A 17,307-nucleotide genomic window follows, 5' to 3' on the forward strand; every position below is an offset into this window, starting at 1 on the left:
GAGACATCCATCTATTCCAACCAAAGCGAGCTTCCAGAGACGGGTAGGATTACGAAAGAGGAGGTAGTAGCCTGACAGGAGTTCAAGGTGGCTTCCAGCTGGAGGGTTGCGGCCCCTTTAAGACCCAATCCGGGACTTGGCCCTTTAAATCTGTGTCAGTTTCTCCTGACGTCAGCGGGCGGGCCGGCCGCCCTGCTGTTTACCGCCTCGCGGCACCGCGCACTCCCCGGAGTTGCGCGCACGGGGGCCGCCGCGGCCGCCCGCCCTTAAAGGGCCCGCGCCCCGGAAAACGCGCGGTGCCGCGCCGCGCGGCGAAGGGTCGCTGCCACCTTTCACGCTCCTCACCCTCAGACCCTCCTCCCTTCCCGGCCGCCCCCGCCGCCGGCTTCCCTCCCTCCCTCCCTCCCTCCCTCCCCTTTCCCCGGCGTCTCCTAGCTCCCAGCAACCAGCCGCCCCTCGGCTCTCACGGCCCCGGCCGGAGGCCGCGGGGTCTCCGGGCCGCGCTCAGCCCCTCGCGAGCTGGTCCGTACCCCACACCCTCCTCTCCCTCTCCCGCCGCCCCTCCCCGCCGGGCCCCCTGGGAGCGTCTCTGCGGCTCCGGGGAGGGGACATTTCCTAATCTCAGGCCGGGGTTAAAGTTCTGGTCCTGGTGAGATGCTGGAAGCTGCGGCCAGAGCCGCAACCCGTCCCGGAGGAGTCCTGTCGCCTGTCGCCGTCCCCGCCACCGCCGCTGTCGCCGCCGCCACTGCCGCCTTGCCGGGGCCATGTTCGCTCTGGGCTTGCCCTTCTTGGCGCTCTTGGTGGCCTCGGTCGAGAGCCATCTGGGGGTTCTGGGGCCCAAGAACGTCTCGCAGAAAGACGCCGAGTTTGAGCGCACCTACGTGGATGAGGTCAACAGCGAGCTGGTCAACATCTACACCTTCAACCACACTGTGACCCGAAACCGGGTGAGGGCTGGCCTGGGCCGGGCTGGGGGCTGGTGGTGAGTGGGTGAGCAGACCAGCGCTCTGCCAGTCAGTCAATCCTCTGCTCTTTTAGGGGGCCATGAACGCGGCACCCCACTGGGTTTCGTTTTCCCAGAACCGCAGTGGACTCTTTGACCAGTCCTCCTTGCTGTTGCCATCAGCGTTTTTCTGAGGCTCCCACTGGACAGTTTCTAAAGTTGTCTCCTTCCCATCTTCTCTTTGAGCCCCTCCTTTCCACCAGCTGTGCTCTGAGCAGGGCTGGTCCAGCACCCCAAAGCTGACAGCCCCACACGTCTGGGTGCAGGCGGAAGCAGGCTAGCTAATGGGCTTGGCCCACAAAACCCCAAGGAGGTGAGACAGACTGACTGAAAGGCTCTGCTTGGCCAAGTTATAGCTGAGACTCCCCAGAGAGATGAGTGCAGGACTTCCCACTCTCTGCCTTAGAAAGCCCGCTGGCCTTGTTCAGTCAGAGGTGGTGGAGATAAGACCAACTCCAAGTGGGATGGGAGGAGAGAGAAAGTTTGTCTCCAATGGGGAATCTACCTCACCCTGACTTTCTCTTTCATTTTTTCCCCAGCCACGTGTTAAGCATTATTGTAGCTAGATCTAGGAAGTCTAGACCCCGGGCAGAGCTGAGATTTGGAGAACTGTTGGAGCCTGGCTCTGTGGTCTCCTGCCTGGCTCTCTCCATGATTGCATTTACTAAGAAGTGGTAGAGCTGAGAGTGGCAGTGTGATTATTTTTCAGAATGGGGCAGGATCTGCCTTCTGTGGCAGACCAGCAGCTGCCTTTAGTGCCTGTTTCTCTGAAGTTTGATGTCCTCCTGCTTGGAGTGCTTTCTTCCTTCTCCCCCATAACTGGGGTCATCCTGAGAGTTACTTTCTACCCCTCTGGGAAACATTGCCCTCGGGCTCGGGTCTCAGCAGCCCAATAACAAGCATTGCCAGGATCCATTGACTGATTTTCTTAAGCTCCCACTGTACGTTCCTCCATGCACCAAGAGTGAGAGTGTCTGCATTTTACAGAGGGGGAAATCGGGGCTCAGAGGTGTGAAGTGACTTCTCCACAGCCCTGGCCCTTGGTCAGAGCTAAGGATAGAACTTGGCTTTCTTAGCTTTCAACAGTCTCGTTCCCCACCTCCCCACTGGCTCTGGCCCCCAGATTTTTTGTTGAATGGGGACTTCCTGGCTCACAAGGAAGAAAATTGAGGAACACTTCTTGCTCTCCTGTGTCCCTGTGTCCCTGTGCGAGTATATCCCGTGAACATGGATAGGTAGTGTTGTGTTTCCTGTTGGGAAGTGAGGCCCTGTGGTTGTGTGGGTCCCATTGTCCTGCACATGTCTGCCAGCCAGGACGGGCCCTCTTCCAAGAGTCTCTCCTCTAACTCAGAGCAGATCCCTCCTGGAGACTGGGGCTGCTCTGGCAGAAGGGGCAGAGCTAGCTGACCATCCTGACTGGGGTGGTTGGGGTGGAGAACAAAGTGGTCGGCATGACGGGCTCATGGTCTCCGGAGCCATGTGTCCCAAGGAACAGAGGTGGAGTCACTGCAGGCTTGACTGAGGGGCGTCTCCATGTCATTCTGCAGACAGAAGGCGTGCGTGTGTCCGTGAATGTCCTGAACAAGCAGAAGGGGGCTCCTTTGCTGTTCGTGGTCCGTCAGAAGGAGGCTGTGGTGTCCTTCCAGGTGCCCCTAATCCTGCGAGGGCTGTGAGTAGGACCTGGGGATCAGGGAGGGGGAGAGCCTCACCTAGGGCCTGATCCAGGGCCTCAGGCCACCCAGGAGCCCCTCTGTTTCTTGTCCCCGTTCCCTGAACCAGAGGGCTGCTCAGTGGCCAGGCCAGCCAGCCTAGAGCTTGTCAGCCTAGCTGGGGGAGGAGTAGGTAGACGTTGGAAACCAGAGATGGGGAGTTGGGGCCTTGCTCCTGTGGTGTGGCCTGCTGGCTGGGACAGTAATAATGTCCTGCTTTCTGCTTTGGGCTGTAGGTATCAGCGCAAGTACCTGTACCAGAAGGTGGAGCGGACTCTGTGCCAGCCCCCCACCAAGAATGAGTCCGAGGTCCAGTTCTTCTATGTGGACGTGTCCACCCTGTCACCGGTCAACACCACCTACCAGCTCCGGGTCAGCCGGATGGACGACTTTGTGCTCAGGTCTGCAAGGGCCATCCCAGGGGACCATGGGCCTGGCCTCTTTGCCAGGCTCTGCAAGTGACCATGATGGGGGGGCTCTTCTCCCTCCAGGACTGGGGAGCAGTTTAGCTTCAATACCACGGCAGCCCAGCCCCAGGTAAGATCTGTCTGGCAGCTGGACCTCAGGAGAAGCGGGGACATGGGAGCGGGAGTGGTCAGCAGAGTCCCAGGTTGACTGCACCCTGGCCGTGGAGGGACTGTCTGGAAATAGGAGCTCTGGCCCTGAGGTGGTCAGGGACAGGCCACATGGACGTGCAGAGGCATGGGGTCTGGCTGCCATCTTTCCTCCTTGCCTCTTGGGACACTATCGTGAGTGCCCAGCTGAGGTTGAGGGGAGTGATGTAATTGGGCTGCTTGGGGTCAGGGTTCTTCTCCCCCGAGAGCCTCCACTGCCCAACCCTGAGAGGGTACACACTGTTCCCTTCTAGAGGGACAGAGAGAGCATCCTTATGAGATGGGGCTCTCCTTGCCCTCCTGTGCCCTCAGTACTTCAAGTATGAGTTCCCGGAGGGAGTGGACTCAGTGATTGTCAAGGTGACCTCCAACAAGGCCTTCCCCTGCTCAGTCATCTCCATCCAGGATGTCCTGGTAGGTTGTCTGCCCTTTTTTGCTCTCCACCAGCGGGGAGCAGGACTGCTAAAGAGGGGGCCCAGGGCCTGGGTTCCTGCCCATTTGCCTCTCCCCTCCTCCTTCTGTAGTGCCCTGTCTATGACCTAGACAACAACGTAGCCTTCATCGGCATGTACCAGACTATGACCAAGAAGGCTGCCATCACTGTGCAGGTAGGAAATGTGCATGACCCTGTAGGAGATGTAGCCAGGGGATGAGCTTTCCAAACCCTTGTGCCTTCACCCCTGCCCCCATTTTTACCCTACTGATAAGACTGAGACTTGGCCTGCCAGTCTCTGAGATTTGGGGCTCTGCACTTAATGTGAGGGTTGAATCATCATCCCAATCACCTTGTGGGGTAGGAAAGAGCAGAGAACCCTTTCTGGCTGTCGTATCTATTTCATTCACTGTAATGAGAGCTAGGAGGGGGAAAAGGAGGGGCACCTGGGTGGCTCAGTCGGTTCAGCGTCTGCCTTCAGCTCAGGTCATGATCCCGGGATCCTGGGATCAAGTCCCGAATCGGGCTGTCTGCTTGTCGGGGAGCCTCCTTCTCTCTCCCTCTGCCTGCTGCTCCCCCTGCTTGAGCTCACTCTCTCTCTGTCAAATAAGTAAGTAAGATCTAAAAAAAAGAGAGAGAGGGGCGCCTGGGTGGCTCAGTGGGTTAAGCCGCTGCCTTCGGCTCAGGTCATGATCTCAGGGTCCTGGGATCGAGCCCCGCATCGGGCTCTCTGCTCAGCGGGGAGCCTGCTTCCTCCTCTCTCTCTGCCTGCCTCTCTGCCTGCTTGTGATCTCTCTGTCAAATAAATAAATAAAATCTTTAAAAAAAATAAATAAATAAATAAAAATAAAAAAAGAGAGAGAGATTGAGAAAAGGGTCCTGGCTGCCGCTGAGTGCTGCCCTTGAAAAGGCCGAAACCTGTGGTGGGGGGCAGGGGGGATGAAGCCGCACACTCACCTGACAACATCCAGTCTTGCTACTGAGGGGAGCAGCAGGCCCCTCCACTTTTTCTCATGGCTTATGCGCAGGCCGTAAGGCGCGCGCATGGGTCCCCTGCTGGTGGGTCATGCACACATGTGCTCACCTGGGTGGCACGTGGTCGCGGTTTGGGCTCTGGAGCAGACAACCCTGCTGTACCACTTACTGGCCGTGTAACCCTAAAGCCTAATTAAGGGCAGCGTTAGTGCTTATCTCGTAGGGACCCTAGTGTGGGCTAAATAAAATCAAGTGCTCATTTTGTGGATTGATTTTGATGGTGGTTGACGACAACGATGGTTTTGTCATCCCCATCGTCATCCTGCAGCGCAAAGACTTCCCCAGCAATAGCTTTTACGTGGTGGTGGTGGTGAAGACCGAAGACCAGGCCTGCGGGGGCTCCTTGCCTTTCTACCCCTTTGTAGAAGGTACACGGTGTGCCCTGGGCCTCCTGGGGTGGGGAGGGCTCGGTCGCTCCCCAGGAGGTAGAAGAACCTGCGTGGCTGATGGGTGGGTCCGCCGGGATGTGAGGTTTTGGCCCCGGACTCTCCCAGGCCTGGTCCCACAAACTTTAGCCAAGCTCCAGGCAGCTTCTTGTTTGACGTTCTGCTTCCAGATGAACCGGTTGATCAAGGGCACCGCCAGAAAACCCTGTCAGTGGTGGTATCTCGAGCAGTCACATGTGAGTGTGGGTGGCTGAGTGAGGAAGAGGGAGGCTCTTCCTCTCAGACCGGTCGGGGGGGGCGGGGAGGGGGGCGGCCTACATGCAGATGGTGGGCCTGGAAGGGGGAGTGTTCTTGGGAGCCTTCACGATGGGGGGGTGCGGAGGTGGGTCCCAGGGTGGTGTGGTACAGAGTCAGACACTAATAATTGAAGTACTGAGTTCCAGTTCTCTCTTCACCCCATGCGAGCCGTGCAGTCTCACTGGACCTCAGTTTCCCTGTCTCTCTGTCTTGATGGTAATAGATCTGTCCCAGTAGTCTCACCAAATTGTGAGGTTTAGCACAAAATTAGCCGGAAAGTGTTAGGCCCCTTAGTCATGTTTGATAAATATTTACCGAGTGATTGAATGGAGCCCTTTGTAAACTGGAAAATAGAACCTAAAAATAAGGGATTGTAACGGGAAGGGAACGAAGCTGCCTGTCTTGTAGGAAATCTTTATTCCGCAAATATTTCTTGAGCGCCGTCTTTGTGCTGGGTGTTACGCACCGGCTGGAATCCTTAGGGAGTTCCTGTCTGAAGAACAGGGGTCGGCTTCTGGGCAGTGTGCTGAAGCTGTGAAGGGCAAAGGACAGTCACTGGGATCATAGGACAGAGAAGCTTTCCTAGAGGACGCAGCCCCTGAGCTGTGTTTGGAAGGAAGCTGTGTTTAAAAAACAGGATGGAGGGGGCACCTGGGTGGCTCAGTGGGCTCAGGTCATGATCTCAGGGTCCTGGGATCGAGCCCCAGATCAGGCTCCCTGCTCAGCGGGTAGCCTGCTTCCCCCCATCTCTGTGCCTACTTGGGATCTCTTGCTCTCTCTATCAAATAAATAAATAAAACCTTAAAAAGAAAAAGAAAGAAAAGAAAACAGGATGGAGATTGTGAGAAAGAAGGAGAGGAGAAAATTCTAGCTGAGGGAGCAACAGGAACAGAGATAGGAATCACATCAGAGTTTGGCCTATTTTGGGGAACTGCCCGTTGCTCACCCTGCCGGGCCCTTGTGTGCCATGACAAGCATCCTTGGAAGGTCTGATGTGCTCATCTTCCTCTCTGCCCCCCGACAACAGCAGAGGCCTATGTTGGTGGTATGCTCTTTTGCCTGGGCATATTTCTCTCCTTCTATCTGCTGACCATCCTCCTGGCCTGTTGGGAGAACTGGAGGTAAAGCGGGGCCACTGGGCATCCCCCTTTTCTGGGGTGGGTCGAGCAGGGGAGCTGGCCTGGCAGGATCTGAGCCAGCCCAGGACCCCAGCTCCACACCATCTTGGGGCATAGGAAGGCAGGTCCCTTTCAGGGTCAGTACTCCATGGGCCTCTCCTCTGGAAACCAGCCCCTGCCCTCAACCTTCTACCCAAGCAAGGAAACCCCACATTGCTTCCCAGCCTGGGAGGAACCTTAAGGTCGCAGACAGAGGACAGGGTTATGGGTGGAGAGGGTGGAAGGCAGGCCAGCCCAGGGTAGAAGGGATCCTCATCCTGGCCCCTCTGGTTTGCCTCTGGATTCTGTTCCTGCAGGCAGAGGAAGAAGACGCTTCTGGTAGCCATGGACCGAGCCTGCCCAGAAAGCGGTACCTCCGGAGGCCTGGGCAGGGAGGGCAGAGTTTGCTCTGTGATTTTCTGGATGGTTCCCTCGGGGGCTGGAGGAGGAAAGGCCAGCTGGGGGCTTCTGGGTATTCAAATCGGGAATAACACTCTACAGATGGAAACGGGGCTGGGCTCTTGTGCCCCTGCGACCCTAACATGCCCATCTTACTGGCCGCCACTCAGTTCATTCTCTGGGTCTAGCTACACTGTCTGTCCGCCTCAGGCGATATAGCTCAGAGTCTGGGGGGGTTATTAACCTTTCATTCTCTCTCTTTTTCTTCCATCCTTCCCTCTCTGTCTATCCTCCCTCCTGCTTGGGACCTTCTCTCTCAGCTTCTCTCCTTGGTAAGCTCCAGGGGCTGTGGGCAGAGGAGCTGAGGTCCAGAATGGGCAAGGGAGGGGATGCACCAGGGGGTCTGTGCGGGACCCCGGGTAGCCCAGGGCTTGCTGTCCTAGCTGGTCATTTAGACACATCAGTTCGCTGACCGCTGTCTCTGGAGTGAGGACAAAGGATAGCAAAGGCTTCTATGGGGCCATTCGTGGGAGGTTGGGGCAGCCGTTGGGAGTGGGAGGGAGGTGCATTTGTCAGGATAGGTGCTTACTCTTTGCTGCTGCGTGGCCCTCCGTGTCTCTTCTCTGGAGTCTTCCTTCTCTCTTCTTGGCTGTGGGCCCCGCTCTGCTGCCAGAGCTTAGGGGCCCTTGATTTCTCGTTGCAGGTCACCCTCGGGTGCTCGCCGACTCCTTCCCTGGCAGCTCCCCTTATGAGGGCTACAACTACGGCTCCTTCGGTACGTGTCAACACCAGAGGTTGTCCTTGTCCACTCACAGCCTGGGCTTCCACCTCCAAGGCAGCAGAGTGGCCGCGGGGCCCCTCCCGACCCCCGCCTCCCCGTCCTCTCCCACCGAGACCTCACCATGTCCCATGCCCCATCCCCCGCAGAGAACAGTTCCGGGTCCACAGACGGCCTGGGGGATAGCACGGGCACCGGAGACCTGTCCTACAGCTACCAGGGTGAGTGAGGCGGGCAGGGCCTTGCAGGGCTGGAGCAGGCTGGGTGAAGCGTGGTGACGGGCACCCGCCTCTTCTGCCAGACGCTGGCACCAGGAGAGGGGCTGCTGGCTCCCTGCCCCTCTCCCCTCTCATGCTCTCCTCCTTGGCCCCACGTCCTGGTAACTTTCCCTTTCCTTTGAAGGGCACGACCAGTTCAAGCGGCGCCTCCCCTTTGGCCAGATGCGGCAGCTGTGCATTGCCATGGGTAGATGTGGGGTGGGGGGGCGCTGCTCTGCCAGTCTGCTCCTGCCAGGGCCGTTGACCGGGGCCGGTAGGCTCCAGGGCCAGAGAGACGCTTTGTGCATGGCTTCCCCAGCTAAAGCCAATAATTGCCCGCTCTTGTGTCTTTTGAGAGAAGCAGGCATTGGCCTCGATGCTGGTGGACTGTCACCCCAGCTACCCCTAGGCCAGATGTTCTGGTTTGCTGCCACGTTTGCCAGCACCCTCACTCCCTGGCCTGCTGGGGTAGGGCCTATGGGCAGGGATATCATGTCCTGGCCTCTGGGGACTTCGCTCCGGCAAGGTAACAGGAGGAAGCTTCTGAAGGCACCAGAAAAGAACAGGAGCAGGTGTCACCCTTGCTATACCCCAGAGCCCACTGGGTCTCTACCAAGTGGGGGCCAAGGCCGTGTCCTCTCAGAACCCACACAGCTGGGCACCTAATCAGCATGACTTCTGCCGAATTCAGTTCTGTTGCTTATGTCTGGGGCACAAGGTCTGCTCAGGGTCCTGGCCTGGAAGTCCTATGTCAGTGAGGGGGACAGGGCTGGAGGGGTCCCTCTTTGGTGGCCTCTTCCCAGAACCCACCCTTGTTTCCCTTGAGAACTTAGAAGCACCTGTGATACCTTTGCCCTGGGCCTGAGCCCACCTCCACCCCTGCTCTGAGCCCACAGTTTGCCTCTGCCCATTGCCCAGTAATTGTGACAATTGCCCTAGGTGGGTGGGGACAGACCTTAGGTTCTGTGCCTGTGGGTTAACTGTTCCCTCCTGCCCACCCCAGATCGCTCCCTCGACCCCGTGGGCACTCGGCCTCGCCTGGACTCCATGAGCTCTGTGGAAGAGGATGACTACGACACGTTGACGGACATCGATTCTGACAAGAATGTCATTCGCACCAAGGTCCGATGCCCTGTGGGCTGGCGCTGGCCATGGGTTTCCCAAGGAAAGTAGATTCTGTGTTCAGGCCCCCGCACGTCTCCCTCTGGGGTAACATCTTAGGGGAACAAAGGGAAAGAGCTCAGCTGGGGCAACGTCGATCCCAGGAGAGGATGACTCCGTTCCCAGCCCTTCCAGACCGACCAGCCAACAGCAGTGGGGTGGCCTTGAGCCGGGCCCTGCAGAATTATGGCCTGTGGGAGGGGCGGGGGGATTCTCTTGTCCTCCTCTAACCCGGGCAAGAGGGGCTTCTCCAGTCTCCCGGGCAGTGGGAAAGCGGGGCTCACTGCAGCTTCTCCCCAGCAATACCTCTATGTGGCCGACCTGGCACGCAAGGACAAACGCGTCCTTCGGAAGAAGTACCAGATCTACTTCTGGTGAGTGGGTGGAGTGGGCCAGGCTTCCTGGTACTGGCGGGGTGGCGTGGCTGTGTCTCGGGCTTGGCCTCCTCACCGCTGTCCCCCACCCCACAGGAACATCGCCACCATTGCGGTCTTTTATGCACTTCCGGTGGTGCAGCTGGTGATCACCTACCAGACGGTGAGAGGCTGGGCTGGCTCCTCTGGGCCCATGCGGAGCACCCTTGCCGAGTGTCCCAGCCTGGGGCTTTGGCATGCGCACAATTCGTAGCTCACAAGACCTGGGTTCAGATCCTGACTCTGCCTCACGGGCTGGATGACCTGGAGCGCGCTCAGGGAGCTTCAGTGTTCTCATCTGCAAAATGGGGCCGTCCAGTAACGGTGACGGCACCTTCCCCAGCTTGTTGTGGGGTTTACGCAACTAGGATCATAGGACTTTGTAGGCCTTGGTTTCTCTTCCCTTTTCTCTGGCCTGTGAGGCAAGACCCTCTGTCATGGTCATGCCCCATGATCTTGGGCTCCACGTAGTGCGAGGGGCGGGGACTGTGCCAGCCGCTTGTGTGGCACTTTGCCATCCTGCCACGTGGGACTGCGTGGTGTGGCCTAGGCCTGGCTCCCTCTTGCCTGGGCTCCGGGCCAAGTCAGGTGTTTCAGCAGCCCCTCCCACTGCCGTGCCCCACTGCAGGTGGTGAATGTCACTGGGAATCAGGACATCTGCTACTACAACTTCCTCTGCGCCCACCCGCTGGGCAACCTCAGGTGGGGGTCCTTGGGAGTGAGCTAGGGATTGGGGGTGGGGGGAGGGGCGGGGAGGGCTCCACCAATGCCGGCCGCAGGTAGGGCTGAGGCCATGCGCCCCTGTCCCTCCTTCCAGCGCCTTCAACAACATCCTGAGCAACCTGGGGTACATCCTGCTGGGGCTGCTCTTCCTGCTCATCATCCTGCAGCGGGAGATCAACCACAATCGGGCCCTGCTGCGCAACGACCTCTACGCCCTGGTGAGACAGCACCTGCTGCTGAGGCCTCGCCTCCAGGCCCTTTCCAGCAGGCATGGTCTGGCCCACATGCCCCACCACATGCCACACCGTTCCTCTCTCCTGCTGGCCCTCTTTGGGTCCCTCCCTCTGTCCCTCTTTCCCCTTCTCTTATCCCCTCCCCCTTCCTGCCTCACCTTCTCTTTCCCTTCCCTTCTCCCCACAGGAATGTGGGATCCCAAAACACTTCGGCCTGTTCTACGCCATGGGCACAGCGCTGATGATGGAGGGGCTACTTAGTGCCTGCTATCACGTCTGCCCCAACTATACCAACTTCCAGTTTGGTGAGTGGGGCCTCCTGCTTCCCTGGCTACACCTAGAGCAGGGACCTGCCTGAGGTCCTCCACCATCCCCGGGTCCCCGGCAGGGATCCCCAACACTCTGCCCCTGTGGGAGACTCCGGAGCTGGGCTTCCTGTGGGCACACATGTCCTAGTTTTATAGAAGAGAGGCAGCTGGATGCTACCAAATTCCTTTGTTGAGTATTTTCTATGGAAAGGCACGGATAAACGCCGAGACAAGGAACATACTTGAGCTCTGGTCCCTGATCTTAGGGTGCTCAGGCTAAGTTGTCCTTGCTGTCAGGGGAGGTCAGACTGGATGCCAGCCAGTGGGGCTGCAGTGTGCTGTCCTAGGGACACTGAAGGGACTGGCGTTAGAGCCTGCTGCCCTCCTGCTCTGTGGCCATGGGAAGGCGTTGGGCCTTTCTCTGCCCCCCAGGCTGTCTGGGCTGGGAGTTCACTGCTGAAGTTTGGTGGATGTGTTTGTAGCTCACTCTCCTGTCCCCCATCCCAGACACGTCGTTCATGTACATGATTGCTGGGCTGTGCATGCTGAAGCTCTACCAGAAGCGGCATCCAGACATCAACGCCAGTGCCTACAGTGCCTACGCCTGCCTGGCCATCGTCATCTTCTTCTCTGTGCTGGGCGTGGTGAGGCCCTGGCCCGCGGTACCCACCCCGCACGCACCCCCTGTCCCTTCCCTGAGGTGCCTTCCCTGGGCCTGCCCGGAGAGCCCCAGCCCCGCTGCTCCGGAGGAAGGGTGGGCTAGGGGAGCGGCTCTCCTTGGCTCCTCCTCAGTCCTGCCCGCGGCGGCCCCCGGCAGGTCTTCGGCAAAGGGAACACAGCGTTCTGGGTCGTCTTCTCGGTCATTCACATCATCGCCACCCTGCTCCTCAGCACACAGCTCTACTACATGGGCCGCTGGAAGCTGGGTGAGGACCCGCCCGGGGCAGGGCGTGGGGGTCAGGGCAGCCAGGCCCCCAGAAGGAGGGGTCGGTGGCCTTGGGGACCCGCACTCACGACCGACTTTGGGTTCTGCCCTCTTGCTGGAGGCCCTGGAAGAATCACAGTGTGAGGAGTTGGATGAGGGTTGGCACAGCCATGCCGTCCTGCTGGCGCGGGCTGGGGGCCGGGAGAGAGCAGCAGTGCCTGTGCCCGTCAGCACTGTCCCTTCTTGCAGACTCGGGGATCTGCCGCCGCATCCTCCACGTGCTCTACACAGACTGCATCCGGCAGTGCAGCGGGCCCCTCTATGTGGTACCGGCCCCTCCCCAGCCCTCCTCAACCTCTTCTGTCCTCTCTCTTCCCTCTGGGGTGGGGGCGGGGTACCACTGACAGCCCAGGGGAGGGTGGGCACCGGCTGACTTGGGCCTTCTTCCACTTTTCTCCCTGTCTCTCTTCCCCCCTCTCAGTCCCCGTGTCTCTGCTTCCCTCCAGGACCGCATGGTGCTGCTGGTTATGGGCAACATTATCAACTGGTCGCTGTGAGTCTGGCCATTGCCTGTGGTAGCCTGGCTGGGCGGACAGCTGGGGACTGGGCCAGCCACTGGCTGCCTTGGGGGCCACGAACAAAGTCTCAGCTTTGGGCATGAGAAACGGGGGCTGAGGAGAGAGATGTTGGCACCTCGGGTTCTAGAATTTCTGTGGGCCTCCAAACCCAGCCTCACGCCATCATAAAATGTGGGGTAGGGGTGAGGGAGAGCCCTTTCCTTGCTCTTGCCCTCCCCGGCCTCACCAGCTCTCCCTCCCTTTGCCAGAGCTGCCTATGGGCTCATCATGCGCCCCAATGATTTCGCCTCCTACTTGTTGGCCATTGGCATCTGCAACCTGCTTCTCTACTTCGCCTTCTACATTATCATGAAGGTGAGGGGTGCTGGGCCTCCGCCGCCCGGTGCCCTGCCTCTGTGGGACAGAGCCGGGCCCAGCCTGCTTCCAGTAGCACTGAGAGGGGGAATTTTTCCTTCAGCTCTGCCATGAGGTCTGAGGAGGGGAGAGGCTAAAGTCTCCTGCATGTACCCCAGCTGTATCCAGACTTCCCTCCTCCGGGAGTGGCCCTGTGGGTGGAAGAGCCCCGTGGATTGCAGTGGGGGTCTGAGCCGGGGGTCACAGATCTGCACAGGCAGGGGCCTCCGACGGCTGGTGTGAGAGGAGCCTCTGCACCAGGAGAGCCCCCGACCAAAGCGCCCCGTCAGCACGGGGCTCTGCGCACGGGCCTAGCTAGGGTGGACATGGGGTGAGGACCCCAGGCTGCTGGCGTGGGACACGTTCACTGTGTAGCTACGCAAAGTGAGGGTGCGAATCTAGGAAGGCTTCCCGAAGGATCCATCCTGTGTGCTGAGAAGTGGCATGAAGGCCGGAGTGGGGGGTGGGAATCGGCCGGGCCAGGGTCTGGCCCTCAGGCTGCTCTTCCCTCCCGCAGCTCCGCAGCGGGGAGCGGATCAAGCTCATCCCGCTGCTCTGCATCGTGTGCACCTCCGTGGTGTGGGGCTTCGCGCTCTTCTTCTTCTTCCAGGGACTCAGCACCTGGCAGGTGAGGAGCGACCTGCCGAGAGGGTGGGGCTTGCCCGCAAGCTCGCTGTGAGCCCACCCAGGGCCCCTTCTCTTCACAAACATCGTTTGTGAGCACTAACCCCGCCCCTTCACAGCCACCTTTTCACTTAACCCTCCTGATGGTCAACATGCCAGCATGGGGCTTCCCCCCCAACCCCCGTTTTACCTAGGAGGCTGCTGAGGTTCAGAGAGGCCAAGGGACCTGCCCAAGGTCACATAGCCAATGAGTGGCACAGCTGGGTTTTGAAGCCACAAGTGCCAGGCTCTCCCCTCTGGCCTTGCAGGCACCTGCCATGAATCAGGTTTCGATTCTGTGGTCAGAACCAAGCCTGGCTGGGTCTCTGCCTTTGAAGTACTTAGAATCTAGTTCAGAACAGAGAGACCATCAGTTCCTGGACTGCTCTTTGCAATATGATACACAAGCTGAAGCGGATAGGCAAGGATGGGAGGGAATGGACACGAAAACAGAGGACAGAGTTAGGAGGTCCAGGAAAGCTTCCTTGCAGAGGCAGACCTCGCTCATGGACTTCACAAGGCCTTGGGTGATGAGAAAGGGCCCTGTGGCCCAGCGATGCTGTGATCAGACTCATGACAAGAGGCAGAACTAGACGAAGCAGATTTGGGGTCAGAGAAAGCATGAATTTGGGGGCTGAGTGAAAACTGAAGTCCCGAGGGCAGGATGGTTGTCGTCTCAATGGCCTCAGCATGTGGCACGGATGGCCGCTAGTCGCAGTGATGTCCAGTCAGGGTTAGTTGGATAGGGTTATGGCAAGCAGGGAGGACCCAGAGTGCTGCAGGTCGGGGCCCACAGTCCTGGCTCCTGTCCTGGGCAGGGCGGGGGACGGTGTGGCCTGCTGGTAAGGCTCTGGAGAACAAGTGAGCCCGGAGTTGCTGATGAGAGCAGGGGCAGAGGCCAAGGCCGGGACCCGAGGTGGGAGGCTTTCAAGGTCTTCTAGCGTCTCCAGGTAACTCAGCCTGCTGCTCGTAGATAAGGCAGGAGACTAGGAGGGAGGAGAGTCTAAAAGGAAAGGGCAGAAGCCAGCATCCTCCGGGAGAAATCTATCACAAAAAGCCCATTCTTAGCTGTGGGAGATGAGGGCAAGGGTGAGTTGGGAGGATGGTGCACTCGCGCCTGGCATGGGCCGCAGCTTGGCCACGGGGAGCCACAGGCGGGTCTGGTCCGGCCTGGGTGGGTACGCCCCAGGCAGCTCTCCCTGTTCCTCCCCAGAAAACGCCTGCCGAGTCCCGGGAGCACAACCGCGACTGCATCCTCCTGGACTTCTTTGACGACCACGACATCTGGCACTTCCTCTCCTCCATTGCCATGTTTGGGTCATTCCTGGTCTGTGAGGCTGTCCTGCCCCAGCACGGGGGTGGAGTAGAGCCAAGGTTGCCCCATGGCCTGTGCCTGACTCACCGTCCTCCCCCACAGGTGTTGCTGACGCTGGACGACGACCTTGACACCGTGCAGCGGGACAAGATTTACGTCTTCTAGCGGGAGCCAGGCCCCTTGCTTTACTCACGGAGGGGGGCCCCGAGCTCCTCTGCCTCACTGCCTAGAGCCTCTGTAGCTCTGGGGGTGTAAGTCCTCACCCTGCGGCCCAGCGCTGGTGGTGGTGGGCCCACAAGGTCTGGCCCAAACTTGGCCTGGGATGGTCGTTGCGGGGAGCTGTGAGCCTTGCAGCTATCCTCTGCTGGGGAGGAGGCCTGCTCCCCTAACACCCCAGATGTTGGCCAATGACTGCTGCTTCAGTGTTGAGGGCCTCTGATGGGCCCTGTCCGTTGGCTCTCCATTTGTTCCTCTTCAGGGGAAGGAGAGAGTGTTGTTGCCCTGCCCATCTCACGCCTTGCATTCTGCCCGTCCTTCCCCTCTTCAGGAGCCTGCGACCCCAAGCCCTTTCTTCTTCCCGAGCTCCAGTCCAGGGCCTGGTTGGGCCTGATTCTCTGTCCTGCACCAGGGCCTCACTGCTTTTTGGGGCCGTCCCCAAATGCCATCACTGCCCGCTCCAGTCGGGAGGAATGGGGGTGTAGGATTTTGGAGGCTGGCCAGCTGGTGCCAGGCTTTTGGTGCTAAGGCCTAAGAGGGGCTGCAGGCAGTGCTGCCTCCTCCCTCTGACCTGTGCTTGGGACTGGCTCTGTAGTAGTAAGGATCAGTCCACGTGTGAGAGTCGCTTTGATCTGAGGGGTTGGATTCAGAGGTCAACTTCCTATCCCATCAGCCCCCAGACTGACGTTGGCACCAGGATTGGAGGGAGAGATCGGTTCCCCCCTTCCCTTCCTTTTTCTTTCCAGCCCTCCGTCCTGCCAAGCCCCATTTGGGGGCCTTTCAGTGCCATTGACGCTGCCCAAGAATGTCCAGGAGCAAAGGAGGGGGATACAAGGCGCCCAGCTCCTCCTGCCTCCTCACAGCCATGGGAGCCCCAGTGCCTATCTTAGAAGGAGGCTCAGGAAGGGACACCATGTTCCCCTCGGTGTCCCCGGTCCAGCCTCACTCTGGGACCCAGGCTGGCTTCCGTGTTTCCGTCCTGTCTTCGGCCCAGTTTTGTGTTAGTCACACATACACGTATGTGTAGGAGTTTACACTGAGTTGCCCCAGCTCTGGGCCCCTGGCTGCTGTGGTCCTTCGATCCCCATCACCCTACCTGGTCCATTCCAGATGCCAAGGCTGGGGGAGGTCAGGTCGGGCCTCTGCCTTGGGGATGGGAGTGTGTTTTATTTTGCCCAACTTGTTTTTATGGCTCTCCCTGGGACTGGGGAGAGGAGGTGGATCTGGATCTTTTTTCAGAACTCCATTCAATGTCTGTTTCCATGCTACAGTTGCGTTTCTGTTTTCTATGAACGAGTCTGCATTCAATTAAAGAAACAACCAGACGTGCTTCTCAGGCCCCTGTTTGCTCCCCCTTTCCAAGTGGAGGTGTTGGAGGGAGGGTGGGACAGAGGCCTTCCGTTTCCCAGCTCTTCTGGTCTGCCGTTCTCTTTTCAAGAAAGTAGAGTCCCCCTTGTTTTCCCCATGTGTCCTTGAGTCTCCCATGTCTCTTCTCTCCTTTGAGCAACTGCATCAGTTCAGGAAACATGTACCAGGGGCCTGCACCGTGCCAGGCACTGTGCTGGGCAGAGAGGATAGTGGAGTGAAGAAGTCTTAGCGGTGCCGTCTCACCACTGAGATCCGCCACTCTCCCCCACCCCCCCTGCCTTACCTGGCAAATGGCAGCAGCCTCTGCCCACCTGGCCCTTCACCTGCAAGGCAGGCCAGCTTCCCTTCTGGCCTGAGCCTCTCCCAGCCTGGCAGGCTGTGGGTGCAGCCAGTGCTCCCTGACTGTGACTTTAATGGACAGGAGAATGCAGAATGAGGCGGGGCTGGTTCTCCAAAGAACACAAGGTGGTGATTGTATGATGGGTAAGTGTGCATGTGGATGGCAGGCAGGCTCCCAGAAGAGGGAATTTGGAAACAACCCTAGAAAGTTGATTTAGGTTCCAAACAGGCCTAGGAGGCCAAGATTTGGGGGACCAGGAAGCTGGTGAATTCAGACCTAACCAGAGGTCCGAGGTCCGCCTCCCTCTAGCTGATCCCCTCCCTGCTCTTCCCAGCAATCGCCACTGGGGGGCACTCCAGCTCTGTCCCTGGGCTCTGGCGTTAGGAGGCTGGCTGTGGTGGGCGTCCCCTCCACCGCCCACTGCCCTGTGCCAAGCGCCGCTGCGCCTCCCCTGGAGGGTGTCCAGGGTGTGGCGGAGAGTATTAGCTCCTCCTTGTCAGGCCGCCGTAGGGAGAGGGGTGGGGTGGTCTCACAGCAGGCAGCCCAAGAGACCCCACTGGCAGTCTCTCACCTTCTTCGGGTACCCCTTCCCCAGACCCCTGA

The 17,307-nt window shown here is 59.1% G+C and overlaps 1 protein-coding gene across 5 annotated transcripts; it reads left to right on the forward strand.

Moving 5' to 3' along the window:
- Positions 1 to 241: 241 nt before the first annotated feature.
- Positions 242 to 16,321, forward strand: SIDT2 (SID1 transmembrane family member 2). Of its 5 annotated transcripts, XM_047747362.1 has the most exons (28): positions 242 to 947; positions 2,551 to 2,672; positions 2,949 to 3,113; positions 3,204 to 3,249; positions 3,639 to 3,740; positions 3,851 to 3,934; positions 5,063 to 5,162; positions 5,351 to 5,416; positions 6,505 to 6,598; positions 6,952 to 7,004; positions 7,354 to 7,365; positions 7,737 to 7,808; positions 7,961 to 8,032; positions 8,214 to 8,276; positions 9,072 to 9,190; positions 9,530 to 9,603; positions 9,700 to 9,766; positions 10,271 to 10,344; positions 10,460 to 10,583; positions 10,786 to 10,903; positions 11,414 to 11,550; positions 11,724 to 11,832; positions 12,081 to 12,157; positions 12,338 to 12,384; positions 12,658 to 12,763; positions 13,320 to 13,430; positions 14,679 to 14,792; positions 14,883 to 16,321. In XM_047747362.1, exons 1-28 carry the CDS (start codon positions 765 to 767, stop codon positions 14,943 to 14,945), a joined length of 2,574 nt encoding a protein of 857 aa, XP_047603318.1. In that variant the 5' UTR covers positions 242 to 764; the 3' UTR covers positions 14,946 to 16,321. The 5 variants fall into 5 exon arrangements, with proteins under 5 accessions (XP_047603318.1, XP_047603323.1, XP_047603319.1 ...); XM_047747363.1 differs by lacking the exon at positions 7,354 to 7,365 and having other exon boundaries at positions 243 to 947; XM_047747364.1 differs by lacking the exon at positions 8,214 to 8,276 and having other exon boundaries at positions 244 to 947.
- The last annotated feature ends 986 nt before the right edge of the window (positions 16,322 to 17,307 follow it).

This window comes from Lutra lutra, chromosome 10 (genome assembly GCF_902655055.1).
Source record: "Lutra lutra chromosome 10, mLutLut1.2, whole genome shotgun sequence".
In the NCBI taxonomy this organism is placed as follows: Eukaryota; Metazoa; Chordata; class Mammalia; order Carnivora; family Mustelidae; genus Lutra; species Lutra lutra.

What these genes read in the sequence shown, in the direction of transcription:
- SIDT2 (XM_047747362.1), top strand. Translation starts at nt 765, where the DNA reads ATGTTCGCTCTGGGCTTGCCCTTCTTGGCGCTCTTGGTGGCCTCGGTC. An exon ending in AGGCTGCCATCACTGTGCAG is followed by an intron (nt 3,935 to 5,062) that starts GTAGGAAATGTG and finishes GTCATCCTGCAG; the next exon opens with CGCAAAGACTTCCCCAGCAA. An exon ending in AGAATGTCATTCGCACCAAG is followed by an intron (nt 9,191 to 9,529) that starts GTCCGATGCCCT and finishes GCTTCTCCCCAG; the next exon opens with CAATACCTCTATGTGGCCGA.